General features: G+C 34.2%; 1 protein-coding gene across 4 annotated transcripts in view; it reads left to right on the top strand.

The window, feature by feature from the left end:
* The window catches only part of LOC123549531 (calbindin-32-like), a 100,711-nt gene extending 86,488 nt beyond the window's left edge, over positions 1-14,223 (top strand). Inside the window, exons 7-12 of one of the 4 annotated variants that reach the window (XM_045337691.2) lie at positions 5,480-5,535; positions 6,532-6,586; positions 8,236-8,259; positions 9,771-9,827; positions 10,331-10,402; positions 12,382-14,223. In XM_045337691.2, coding sequence (XP_045193626.2) covers positions 5,480-5,535; positions 6,532-6,586; positions 8,236-8,259; positions 9,771-9,827; positions 10,331-10,402; positions 12,382-12,534 — 417 coding nt within the window. In that variant the 3' untranslated portion in view covers positions 12,535-14,223. The remainder of the gene's footprint in view (positions 1-5,479; positions 5,536-6,531; positions 6,587-8,235; positions 8,260-9,770; positions 9,828-10,330; positions 10,403-12,381) is intronic. The other 3 variants (XM_045337692.2, XM_045337694.2, XM_045337693.2) reach the window with 3 other exon arrangements.
* Positions 14,224-14,456: the final 233 nt, after the last annotated feature.

Raw genomic sequence — 14,456 nt, 5'->3', positions numbered from 1 at the left:
CTATTAATTCGCGTCCTTTTTCAATACATATGGACAATGAAGTTAATTAATAATGCATTTAATATCGGCTTGGAAAATTTAATAGATATTATATGAAAAACACAAAGTTTTTTTAAATTTAATTGTTGGAAAACATTTTGAAAATTGTTTGTGACATTGCCTTTTTGTTAGCTGTCAGTATTGTATAGATACGCTTAATATATTAATAATGCATGCATAAAATGTTCTCTTTTTCATTAATATTTTTACTATTACTGTTACGAATTCAAATACTTAAGATTTGATACGTCTATTGTTTTAATAATTAATCATATTACTGGACTTCTCTTCATAATTCAGCGGAACCATTATGGGAGTAAACGAGACCTAGAGTAAATGCTTCCAGTGTGTGTAGAGCGGTTCTATCAAAGTGATACTGATGTACATGTAGAAAGAATGTACGATGAAATTTGCGGAATAATAATAATTTTTGCGTATTTCTTATTTTTTGGGTGGGTCACTTACTGTTTACTTCTGTTGAAATCTCGTATTAGCAATACACTTTCCGGAAATCATCACCATTGGTATGTTTATCAAGTACTATATATTTTGTATATAGACCGGATGGAAAAATAAAAGGAAAAAACGATGTTTTTGAAAAAGTATGTCTGTATTTCTTTCATGCACATTTGTAGTAGCAATATGCATCCTCTGCATGCGGTTACGTAGAAAATACATATGTTAAGTGACATATTGCAAAAGGATGGTCAGTAAATGTTATCTTTATACATTTTCATTCCAGCTCCGTTGCTTCAATAAGTCGCATATTTCTAGTTATTTTATACACAAAACTTTTTACAGTTTACTGACAAAATGAAAAACAAAATGAAATCCAAATGACCGTTTTACTACGATGACTTTCATTCTAAACATTGAGAAACATACATATACCATAAACTCGTTTTAAAAAGCAATCAGAACGTAAGTAAGGACTATGTGTAAGGACGAATTTCAAGTGTTAATGAATAACTGCGGATGGCCAAACCCCGGATCTCCCCAACCCCTGGCACTACGACTTGAATAAATCCTAGACGTCTCAGTGCTAGGATTTATTCTTTATTGCAATTTTATACGACTGTTCCGGTACTTATTAATATGCAGACTATATTAGAGTCAATTTGCTTTGAGTGAAAATACCGAAATGGTACAAGGTTACATTCTTCAATTGTTTCATATAAACAATTAACCTTGAGACTTCATTTTTAGTGCTTACAGCATTTCAAAAGACAGAGAAACACATATGTAAGCCATTAAAAGAACATGTCTTCTCACCAAAAATGAAAAAAATATTTATATAGAGATATTAGGTTCATATTTAAAGAAACATTATCTGTCTGAAAATCATCACCATCTGAAAATACTCCCATGAAATTTGTCATTTAGCGATAACCCGTATACATGTAGACATCGAAATACACAGTGAGTGATCTAGATCTTTTCACAATACAAAAAGCAATACAGCTAAGCCAAAGCTATAACTGTCACATCCTTATCTGACTCATAAACAAGATCTCATCAACAACATGGAACTACATTTTGAATTGCAAAAAACAGATCATCTCAATTCATCTTCAATGCTTGGCGAACTTCTCTTTTCGTAACACTGGGGCTCATTGTCCCTGCGCAGTTAGTGGGGACCGATGCGCTATGCTAACTGCCAAATGCTAAATAAGAAGTTGTTATTGCTTAATGTCAATAGCTTAATGTTAATGTCACATACTTAATGCTAAATACAAAATACTATATGCCGTATACAAAATGCTAAATGTCATAAAAACTCTATTGCAGCCACAGGTAAACATTGCAGCAATTACAAGGCAGAGACTGAAGCACTCATGAAGGCCGTCTCAATGGTTGAAGACTCGGCAGAAGAAAGCTCCACAGTCGTCTTTCTCACATATGCACTGTCTGTTATGGAAGTTCTTATCAACAATAAAGCTCCACACTAGCCAGGAGAGCGCAGAGCCTGAGTATAACCTGTAAAGTAGCACTCACTTCAGCGGATTACATCCATTGTGGACTTGCAGGCAATGAAGAGGTAGACAAACTGGCTAAGCTAGAAGCTAAGTCAGAACAACCAACAAAACCTCTGAGTTACAAGAAGATAGTCACCATCATCAAGGCACTAACGAGATCAAGGATAGAGGAAGATGCTTTTCATCTCCTTGATCGGTCTGAACAAGTGATGTTGGTCAGGCTTCGCTCGGGGCACAACAAGCTCAGTGCTCACATGTACAAGAAATACAGACTGGCACCATCGCCAACTTGTTTATGTTGCGAGGAAGATCAGGCTGCGGAGCATATAGTTCGGAGATGTAAAATAGCATGACCATGAGCGAGCTGCGACTTAGCCGATAGATACCTCAATGCACCAGAAACTGTATGGAGGCATTGAGGATCTGCGGCAAACCACAAATTTCATCAAGGCTACTGGTCTGACAATGTAGTTGCGAACGAGAAAAAGAAGATAAAAACAAATTATTTTTTTCAAATGATAAGTGGTAATTCTCAAATTATCAATCTTTGTGATCTTTATCTCTTCAACTAATGAATGTAACTTTTACTCATTTAAAAAAAAATTGCTGCCTATCTAATTTAAACCAATAACGTCGCAGATGTTACAGGGACATGGAACCGAAACATTTTGCTGTAAAATGTTTATTATATAATAGACTAAGATATGTAACAGAGACATAGTTATGTAACGTAGGGCAATGATTATATAACTGATATATTCAGCTCTTTATTTCAATGGAAACTTAGCAATGAGCATTGTGACATTTATTGTTTTAACAAAAAAGCATTTATCATTGACAATTACCGCTCGAAAGCCAATATTTGAAGTTAAGCAGTTCGTAAATAGCATTTTTCATTTTGCATTAAAATTTTTGCAGTTACCATTGCGCATTGACCTTCCATAGGCATATCGCATTAAGTATGTTGCATTGTATATAAAGTATTTGGCATTTTGCATTTAGTGTTTGGCATTTAGCATTAAGTATTTGGTGTTTAGCATTACGTTATTGGCATTTTGCATTAAAATATTGTCATATAACATTTGGCTACATTCATGGCACAACGGCCTTCAGTACATATTAAATGCCATATGCCATATCCTATGTGCTAAATGCCTATAATTATTGCCAAATGACAAATGCTACTCGTCAGATGCTTTAACTTTGTGAGTTAATGATCTGCATCCTTTACACTAATGACTGTTACTTTTAATCAGGTGAAAACATATGAAGTTCTATCAGCCTGATTTGAAGCAATAACATGTTCTGAGGGTTATGAGATGACATAATCGAAACGTTTCACTCTAAAATATTAAGAAATATTTTTAATAGCGACAAAGGTATGTTACAAAGGCCAATGACTATTTTCAAGATGCATTTATACACTGATATATTCAGCTCTTTATCCGAATAGGTACTTAGCAATACGCATTTGGCATTTATTGTTTCGTATTTGCAGTTAACAATTATCATTTGTTGTTTGACAATTACCATTTCAAAGGCAATATTTGACATTAAGCATATGGCAAATAACATTTTGCAATAACTGTTTGTCATTTAGCATTTGGCAATTAGCATGGCACAACCGCTTTCCATAGCCTTCCATAGTAATTAATAAATGTCATTTCGTTTTCAAAACATTTTGCATAAGGTGTTTGGCATTTAGCATTGTTATCTGGTATTTAGCAATTGACAAATAACATGGCGCACCAGGTTTCCATATAAATATTACTTAATTATTTAGCATCACTTTGGTAGAACCGTTCTGCACATCTACACATACTGGAAGTCTTTACTCTAGGCCTAGTTTACTCCCATTATTGTACCGCTAAACTATGGAGAGAAGTCCGGTAATATCATTAATTATTAAAGTGATTGAAGTATGAAATCTAAAATACTTGAAATCGTTACAGTAATAGTAAAAATTTCAACGAAAGTGAGAACAATTTTATGCATACTTTATATGTTAAGCGTATCTATACAATACTGACAGGTAACAATGTCACAAAAAAACATAATTTATTCCCATGTTTTCCAACAATTAATTAGATAAACTTTTTTTTTCATATTAATATTTTAAAAATTTTCCAACTGGTTAAAACGAGTTTTCCCTAATTTCATTGTCCATGTGAAAATTGAAAAAGGAAGCGGATAAATAACGTAAAAGGCTGAACCCTTTGCTTAATAATGAAAAGTGTTAAAACCCGACGATCAAATTTTAGAATTTTAATTGCATGCGTATTATAAAAAATTTTCAAGCCAAAATCCCATATTGTAATTAAGTCAGGAAACATTTTCTTTTTAAAAGGGGCACAATGAAAAGCACGTGCTAATAACTAAAATTGCACGTGCTGATGCAAAAAAAATTTTATAAGATTTTTGAAATAAATCACTGCAAAAATGGGTATTCATAATTAATAAAATTTGAAAAAATAATTTTCAATACCATTTTTTTTGAAATATGAAAAAGAAAGGTTTAGTTCCGCGATTACCGCTTTATAGCCTTTCCATGGTTACGGCACACCCCTAAATTTCACGACCCCATTTAAAAACCCCATTTGTTTTCCAACATATTTTTAATAGGGGAAAAGTTTTTTTGTTGGGTAAATTAAAAAACCTTACGGAGGGCCCGTACACACGAAAGCTTCTTCAGATATAGTAATAGTTATGAATATTACTTTGGCTTGTTAAGTAATAATCGCCAAAGACAACATATTTCTTTATTAACATTAAGCAACAATCATTACTAAACCAAATTTGCAACAATTTCTTTCTTGTCCTGAAATACTAATTATAAAACACCAACTTGGAGATCAGTTAACATCGATTTAATAAAAATAAACTGAAACTTAGAAAACATGTAATGGGCAAACATAGGGTCGGCAACCATTGTAACGTACAAAAAAAGAAAGAAACAATACTGATTTATTATTTTCCTGGGGCTCATTTGCTGAACAATGCCAACTTGAAACTTGAAAAGATGTGAAATTGATACCATATTGTAAAGGCCTTAGATATATTACGTAAGGATTTGAAAGCTCTGACAGGATAACCAAGAATCATATAAATTTAATATAACAGAATATAGGAGTAACATGTTGATACCTCTTTGAAGATCTACATAACAATCGTACCGTGCTGTGTTTACAGAGCAACTAGATATTAATAACGTAATACTTATTACTTTTTGAATACTTAGGTAACGTATTTCTCCTGATGAATGTATAAACTAATAAACTAGTTAAGTTTTTACATAGTTAAAAAACACGTGACTCCTACTCCGAATGTAGAGGACAAAAATTCATACCTTGTTCAGTAGGTTGATATTATTTTTATACTGAAGAGTGGAGGCGTTTTATTGAGTGAATAAGCTCAGCTTGCGAGTGTTCGTTTATTAATATGTTGTTGACAATCTACTTTTACAGCTCCAGTTGTTTGACAGAAATCGAGACGGGAAACTTCAGCTCAGTGAAATGGCAAAGTAAGTGAAAACCTGTAGTTTACAATTATTTGTTTTATGCAAAACAAAAAATGTTCTCGCTCATTAAACAATTAGCAAGTTACTTTTTTCTGAGAAATTCAAACTGAGTCAGAACGTAGGTCATATTAGTAAATACCCGGCTTCAAAATATATTTCCATGTTCATATATGAGCCGCGCCATGAGAAAACCAACATACTGCGTTTGCGACCAGCATGGATCCAGACCAGCCTGTGCATCCGCGCAGTCTGGTCAGGATCCATGCTGTTCGCTTTCAAAGCCTATTGCAATTAGAGAAACTGTTAGCGAACAGCATGGATCCTGACCAGACTGCGCGGATTCGCAGGCTGGTATAGGATCCATGCTGGTCGCAAACGCACTATGTTGGTTTTCTCATGGCGCGGTTGATATGTGCAAAAAAGTGTCTTCTGTTACATCGTTTTATATTCACTTACACTAAGACAAGATTCATTGTAGCCTATGTGTCCACCAAAAGGTTAAAATAATGACATTGACTCTAGTCTGAATTATATCATTTCTTGTAAAAACTGCGAGATTGGTATTTAGTTAGTTTGACCCAAATATTATCACGGCTATACCGCAAATTTGCCATGTAAATGATGCACACACCTAGGTAAGTAAGACAGCTATTTCCTGTTTACAAGTATATAGCTGTCCCGCGGTAAAAGTTTGTAGGACTCGTTGAATTTGTAGCCTTCCTTATGTTGTTAAACAACTAAAGCAAGGATTACTTTAGTACATTTTAAATAAGGTTATATTTAAAAGTAATATATCCAAAATAATATATGTCCTATGATTATTTCAGTCTAAACGTGTTTAGTCAAATTAAATTGTTTTGGACTATTTGAAGTTCTGTCACGGTTGAGTACGAAAAAGTCTGAAAAGCCAGCACTGACATGATTTAACCAATACACAAACATCCTTTAGATTGCAATATTGACTTGTGGTGCTGTAATATATTTCTCCTCTGTTTGTAGATTGCTTCCGGTGAAAGAAAATTTCCTTTGTCGGCCGATTTTCAAGGTTGGTTCGGTAAAAAATGCTTTCATTATCCCTCTTCTTCTCGTCGTATACGGTATAGTAGACAACCTTTTACTTTCCTCTTTTGTGACACAGCTTCTGAACAACAAACGCTGTCAGCTTAAGTTTTAGAAATATTCAAGTTCTTTTAACGTGAAAGAAACAGTTTAATACAACCTTGTGATTCTTCAGTTTTTCAATCAAATGTTATTAAGTTTCATCCCAGGCAAGAATCTTCCTCCCAAATAATTTTCATGACACCCAACTAAATCTTACCAAGGACAGTTATAAACAGGTATATTTCCGCGACTTCCGACGGACAGCACCCGATTGAACATATATAATGCCGTCACTTATGCACAATGCACAATGCGGCTATTCAAATTCCACAAAGTGTCATTTTTCTCCTGCAATTTAGGGAACGGTGAGGGAGAGACCTCGGATATAGTCAGACTTTAAGGTGAACGACACGTCATGAATAGGTGTTCAAAAATACATTTGGATTTAAATCTAAATAGAATTAGTTATGCCATATTTGCCATGGTACAGAATGTAATCAGGTCTCAATATTGTGTATATACATTAAGTTTTGTGTCACGAAAATTAATGAAACTGACTTTTTCATTCCTTGACGTTTAACGCTTTTACTGAATTTTGTAAGCTTAAACCGTTTTCATTTAAACCTCAATGCTTTTTTTTGTATAGCAGGTCATATTAAGGTTTATAACTTTAAAAAAAAACAATATAAAAATAAATATTATATTGTTGGCGAAAGAATTTGAAATTAACACTATAAAACAGGTTTGCTTTATCTATGCTGTATTTCAAACTGTCGTACTGAAATCTTGTATGTGTGAGAAACTGTGTCTAGTATTACTAACGCTGAATCATCATTTACTTCTCAATATAGTGCAGAAAATGACATTCATAAATATGTATGATTGTCACAGAACGAGACAAACGTGCAGTTACACCGAGATTCGAACTTGCGGCCTCGGAATGCTCTTCCGGTGTCCTACATATTATATCCGTGTTTGTTTCAGTGTTAGAGTGGAAACGCTTTGACATATGCATCGTATGCAAAACGTGAAATATATTGTTCATGAGAAAAAGATAATACAAACACGTTTTCTTTTTCTTTTTTATTTCATGTCATTCAAATGTAGTTGACCAATGTTTGTCTTTTCATTTAGATCTTTGGAAAAGTAAAATAGCTCTATGTTGTTATAACAGTATTTACGTTTTCGTTGTAGTTTATTAAAATTATTAACAGAAAATGCGAAACGATATGAGTCGTGCCATGAGAAAACCAACATAGTGGCTTTGCGACCAGCATGGATCCAGACCAGCCTGCGCATCCGCGCAGTCTGGTCAGGATCCATGCTGTTCGCTAACGGTTTCTCTAATTGCAGTAGGCTTTAAAAGCGAACAGCATGGATCCTGACCAGACTGCGCGGATGCGCAGGCTGGTCTGGATCCATGCTGGTCGCAAACCCACTATGTTGGTTTTCTCATGGCACGGCTCATATATTGCTTATGTTCGTCAATTCACTGAATATAGTATATCAAAGAGAGCCAATAAAACACATGAAATAGAATAATCATTTATTCATCTATATGAAAGCTTTATGCTGGTACATAATATTTTATCAAATATTCAGAGAAAAAAAGGTGGTTGGTATGAGGTAAGTTTCAACAAAACGTTATAATCAATAAAACATATTTATCACTCTGTAGAATCAACCCTAATAGCCATTTCCAAATCAACTCAGGTTTCTGGTATCATTTATTGCTTGCTTCGTGTTTGTAAAGATTAAGTGCTTCGGTGGATTGTTTACTGATAATGCAAGACGGTAGACATTTTCTTAGCCGGTTTAAGATAAGTTCTTTACAAACAAACCATTAGAAGAAAAGCATAAATTTGAAATAGGATTTGGTGCATGGTTCGTCACGAAACACTTTGCAATTTAAAGTAAACAGCTATCTATATTATGTGATCTTTATTATGTTTGAGACTTTTGGCTCTCGCCTTGTCCTGCGTATAGGCACACTGTTGACATTTTTAGTTATGGTTTTGGTCTTACATATACAATAATTAGCGTATATTTGTGTGGGATTATCAATAACCGACCGTTTAAAGGTGGTTCCAGTCATTTCCAATAGAAGAAATTTCTAGGACCTAGCTAGATTTATGTTTGCCGAGATAGAGATTTGATTAGCTTGCATGGGACAGGGAAATACATTTATTTATACCTAAGTTTTCTTACTTCACACTTTGTTTCTATCTCATTTGTCAGATATCGTGATTTCACAAAACAACAGTAAAATTCGTGTGAAAAAAAACGCTTACCAAGGAACACTTTGCATATATCTTGAACGCTGAGATTGGTGTTCACTTGTTTGTTGCAAATATGTTTAATCTTGCAGTTGACTTTAAGTGCCACACAGCATCATGTGTCTATTATTTAAGTATTATATTTATTATAACTGGATCAATGGATTTAATTCCGATCGCTTTCTTTGATATATTTCTTTAACATTGAATTTCCACATTAAATATGTTCTATTTTCAAATTATAATACCTCAATGAAAATGACATAAATTACAAAAACCAAAAGTGTGGAGTAAGAAACGTATGTATGCTATAATGGCATATCGACAGGTTTATGGTTTTGGAGACCTGCATCAGTTGCTATACAAAAACCTCATGTTTGCTATTTCTGTAGAAAAGTAATAGCTTCCCAGTTTGTAGTGTTTTATATTTTAATTCTAAATCTGTTAGTTGACACAAATTACAATCGTTTTAAAGTTGTTAGTGTTACACAGCAATAAACCAGATAATTATAATGAGAATATAAAAACAAAATAAAACGTATGTTTCTCTGTTTAAAATCATTGTCTAATTTGTAATATATTCCTATAGTAACAAAATGTCAAAATATTAAACCATTTAAAGTTATTCTATAAATCACAGTTTGATGGGTTTAGAGGCATAGAAACCCTCACCTTTGCTATTTTTGTCAGGCTTTTAGCAAGGTTATTGCTTATCATTTTAAAACATAATGTTCTATATTTTAATCCTAAATCTATTAGTAGACACGGATAACTATTAAACGATTTTAAGTTAAAAATATATCACAACGTTAATTATAGTTTACAGTAATTTACTGAATGTTTATACATCATTTTTTTTAGGGTTGCAGCAGATTGTCAACAGATGACATAGACAGGGTCTTCAATTTATATGATGTGGTAGGTTGTCGCTTTCTTACGTATATTACATAGTCACAAATTGGCTTTTCAAAACGCTTGCCACGAACAAATAGCATCAGTCAATAAAATGTATAGATAAATTCCCTATTTATAATGAATGACCCATTATGCCAATAACACCTGGAATGGGACTCTCATTAATTTGTTTACAAAAACAACGAGTTTATATCACAGAATGAAATGTGAAAAACAATGCATGATTATAAATTATAGCCATATAAAATAATATAAATTTCAGAACCGAATTGAAAAAGGCATACATGTGTACCATGGTGTCCAAAAAATAAAAAAACCTGTTCCAAATACGCAGCCTCCTCAAAACGAAACCCACATAAAACCATATTAAGCTTCATATTTTGATAATTTAACACTTTTGTATACAAGTATCGAGCATCAAGAATTAGGGTTAGAAACAATATTGCTGCATTGTCATCTTTACCGATCTTAGTTCATATGGCTTATTTAGATGAATTTTCTTTCAGGATAGAAATGGTTACATTGAAAACGAAGAACTACATGGGTTTCTGAAAGACTTAATGGAACTCGTCGAAGATGTAAGTAAATGATACCAAAGTTCATTGGTACCATTGTACTAAACACAATACATCATACAAATTGTGCAGACAACCTTAATAATGCCGTCCCTGCTTCGTTTCGGAATCGGCTAGTGCGTTCACATATACGCTGACTTTTGATCTGATTCTCCGGGGGAAAATATGTACATCAACCAATTTGTGGGAAAATGTGACATTTTTCACCTTTCGGACCGAGTTCGGTTATCAAACTAGGATTTTCCGTGCATTTTTTTTTGGTTCGATTTCAATTTACAACTCGGTTCCGTTTCAGTGTGTTTCATGCAAGATGAACCATTGATGTTCATTCTACTAGTTTTTCGGTTTCGGTTCGGTGTATATTATGTGGAATGGTCTTAACATGTTTGTTTATTTGAATTCATATTTGTATTAGTAGAACTCTGTGGTACAAACTGTATTCAACTTTAACCCTTGTGAAAGTATTCCATACGCTTAAGAATAAAATACAAGCGATATCTTCTTTTCTTAAATAATTTGACGCTTTTTGACGTAAATTTATTTTCTTGCGACACATTTTATATAAACGCGTAGTTTTAAAGCACGATATTCTGAAAAACGAATAGGAGTTATTAACTTGTATAAAAACATGTGGGTTCTGTCAAATCTATAATTTGTTTTATCGCAGTTCGCCACACCAATAGGAGGAGTAAAAGAAAATCATTATAAATGTCAAACAGACAATCTATACAACCTGTAGATAGAACAGCCAAAACTAACCGTAATTCGCCTATATTACAAGTTAGCTTCTTCAACAGGGCTACCGTTATTACAAATTACGTAAATAATTTGCTCAATTTTACTATCGTAATTCAGATTTGGTTTTAAAATATAATAGTAATTTAAAGACACCTGGCGGGGATAAACTTTATTTACGCTGGCCTATGACTTTGGAACATGGTGGGGGTAAGAGTGAGGTTAGATGCACCATAAACCATTAGCTTCCGAGTGATGGTTTTGCCACTGACCGATCCAAGGCAGAGCCCCACTGTTTTCTTTTATTTGTTCGTTTTGTCCTAGTGTGTTATGTATGTGGGTGTATTTGCTTTGTCTGAGAGTGGGTGTATGTTGGTCATGTGCGCGTCCGCGTGCTGGGTTAACGTTTTCCCTGCCCTGTTAGATATTTATCCTTGTTTTTTCCCAGTAGAAGTATAAATATATCAAATCTGGAGACACTTATTCGTGTCGATCCATTTCTGGTCTTCACTGTTGAAGAAACAGACTTCAAATATAATTAAATGTTCCTTTCGATTTTTTTGCCGGTTTTGAAAGAATTATGTTTTGTTTGTGAATATCGTCACACTACCGTCCAATCGGAAAAGAGTCCCTGTATTTCACTGCACCAATGTAACATATATTTAAAGTTTAGAGCCATTGCGTGTCTCATTTTAATCAAGTAGTTAATACGTGATTGCAAGATCTAATGGCGTCCCGCACCGCATACGAGAGTCAGACATTAACCGACTGTACGAAAACTGTACCGCAATTGTTGTGTCATGTATTTTCCTGTTAAATGTGTCATAGTTAAGTACCGTTCTCTGTGCCAAGAGTTTAGTTCTTTTATATAATAATAGTGTATCGACGGGTAATGCCATTTGATTGAATACATGTATCAATTCGAAGAATGTGAACTCGTTTTAGGTCGAAGAATGTGTGTTCGCCACTCGTTGGCAGGTCACATCACTATTATCTTTAAGCTTTGCCATTTTCTAGTTTATTTTGACCACTTTTCCTTACATTATATGAGCCGTGCCATCCGCGCAGTCTGGTCAGGATCCATGCTGTTCGCTAACGGTTTCTTCAATTCCAATAGGCTTTAAAAGTGAACAGCATGGAGCCTGACCAGACTGCGCGGATGCGCAGGCTGGTCTGGATCCATGCTGGTCGCAAACCCACTATGTTGGTTTTCTCATGGCGCGGCTCAGTTATATAAATGATTTCAGGATTACGATGCCGATGATCTGTTAGTCTGTCAGAAAATCCTCTTGGACAAATGTGACCTCAACCATGACGGGAAGATTAACAAGGAAGAACTTACAATGGTCCTTACCTCGTGCAACAAGAATAACACGGGCGATGACCCTACACTTCCATAAATGACAGTGTGAACATTTCCCTTTGTTTTATACGAATGGTTTGAATTATTTTGGAATTCAGTGGTGTTTACATACTTATCTTTATATTGGAAGGATGTTTATCAATTATTTATGTATATTTGTAAGATATATGTATAGTTATTTAATTTTAATGTATATTGCCATTTCAAAATTACTGGCTTGTAATTTCAGCGTCTTTGTGGCCACTTAACCTGATCGTTATTGTTCATCTTATCTAGCCGGTGCATTATTACATACCTCTTTACGAGACTATAAAAGTAAGAAAAAAGGACTACGAAAAACACAATCTAACATATACGGAATATACAGACTCTGTCACATAACAACGCACAAATCACAGAATGAAACAAAATCGTTTGTTTGCATGAAAGCTTATTTATAGTTGACATGTAATCAATAAGGGCGGCTCCTCAAAAGATTGTCAGTAATGGTAGTGGAACTATAGTTCAAGATACAGAAGACGCTCTAATTCCAAAGGCTTACCTGGTTCATTAGCGTGACAGGTGTCAAGCACCCTTACACGGGACTCTTATCCACGTGTTAGTAAATTTTAGTCGGAGGAGTTGGAGTTGTAGGGGGTTGAACTCGAGACCCCTAGTTTCTTAATCAGACAGGGTCACAATTGGATCACTGCGTCCGCTCCAACAAGAAACAAAATCAAGAGTGATACCATCTTTTATAAGGTTTGCAGCCAAACGCTAGAGAAGGGTAATATCGATTTGGCGGGTACAAAACAACCTCACTATTGTCCCCTGGGAAAGTTGAAACTTTTAAACGAACTACAAATATGAACAAAGTAGTCCAATGATTCAAAGACCGCCAGTTTTCCACACAGACTGATACAGCTTGTCAAATCTGTATACAAACTAATTCATCTTGGGCTGAAGTGTGTTAATTAAAAATTATATTTGAATTTCTTCCCTTATTGATATGTAACTGGCGGTTGTATTCCTATTTCGAATAAAGCCTGAAGGTTTACTGGTCACTAAATCTTGCTTGTATATACATATATTAACAACAACTTCTATCTTCTTCGCTTTATGATTGGTGCTGTGTCTGGTGCCTACAGAGATATCAGTTGTGTGTAACTACAGATCTGCATCGTTTCGACGCTCAAAAAATGTGTATATATACCTAACACTTGTATACTTACCGAACAGCAATTCGAGAAACATAATTATTTTTTAAAGACGCCTTTGATGGTGATCTACAAACGCTTGTAGTCTAACATGCTCATTGAGTTTTGTGCAACATAATCAGCATTATTATATGTATGTATGTATGTATGTTCCGCAAAGTTTGTGTTTTTCTGTAAATTGTATAGCATATAATAGTGTTAGTCATTACAAAAAAGGGTGACACATATTTTACGCAAGACTGTGTGGTAACAGAGACCATCAATTAAATCGTTGTATTATTTCTATTTTTGTATATATCTGGTATTGTTTTAAGCGATTCCGCTTATTTAATGTAATTTTTGTTTTATCAGTCATAAACTTTAATCAGCATGGAACAAGTAGCATCAGTAAGTATGTTGGAGTTGCGATCATGAATGCATGAAATTTCACATCGCATGTAACAAGAAAGATGTGGGGTTTTGTTTTTTATAAATCTTAAAACTGATAGGTATGTTAAAAGGTAAAATCAAAATAAAATCTATTAATTCAATTTGATTTTGTTTTCAATTCCAATTTACTCTTTTAACTTAGATACTGTCCCAGCCTAATACATAATTCACACATGTGAAGAATGAGACACACACCCTATAAACGACTGTACTCCCCCTGTTCCTCTTGCGACCGATCAAAACTATACTCTGACCGCTTAAAGTTGGGAAAACCTATTTTAAAGTGATTAATCTGCTTTGTTGGTGTGTATATTTATATATATATACTGGAAGC

The sequence above is a fragment of the Mercenaria mercenaria genome, chromosome 6 (assembly GCF_021730395.1).
Source record: "Mercenaria mercenaria strain notata chromosome 6, MADL_Memer_1, whole genome shotgun sequence".
In the NCBI taxonomy this organism is placed as follows: Eukaryota; Metazoa; Mollusca; class Bivalvia; order Venerida; family Veneridae; genus Mercenaria; species Mercenaria mercenaria.
Note: the sequence above shows the minus strand (reverse complement) of the source record. Positions and strands in the feature narration are given on the sequence as shown.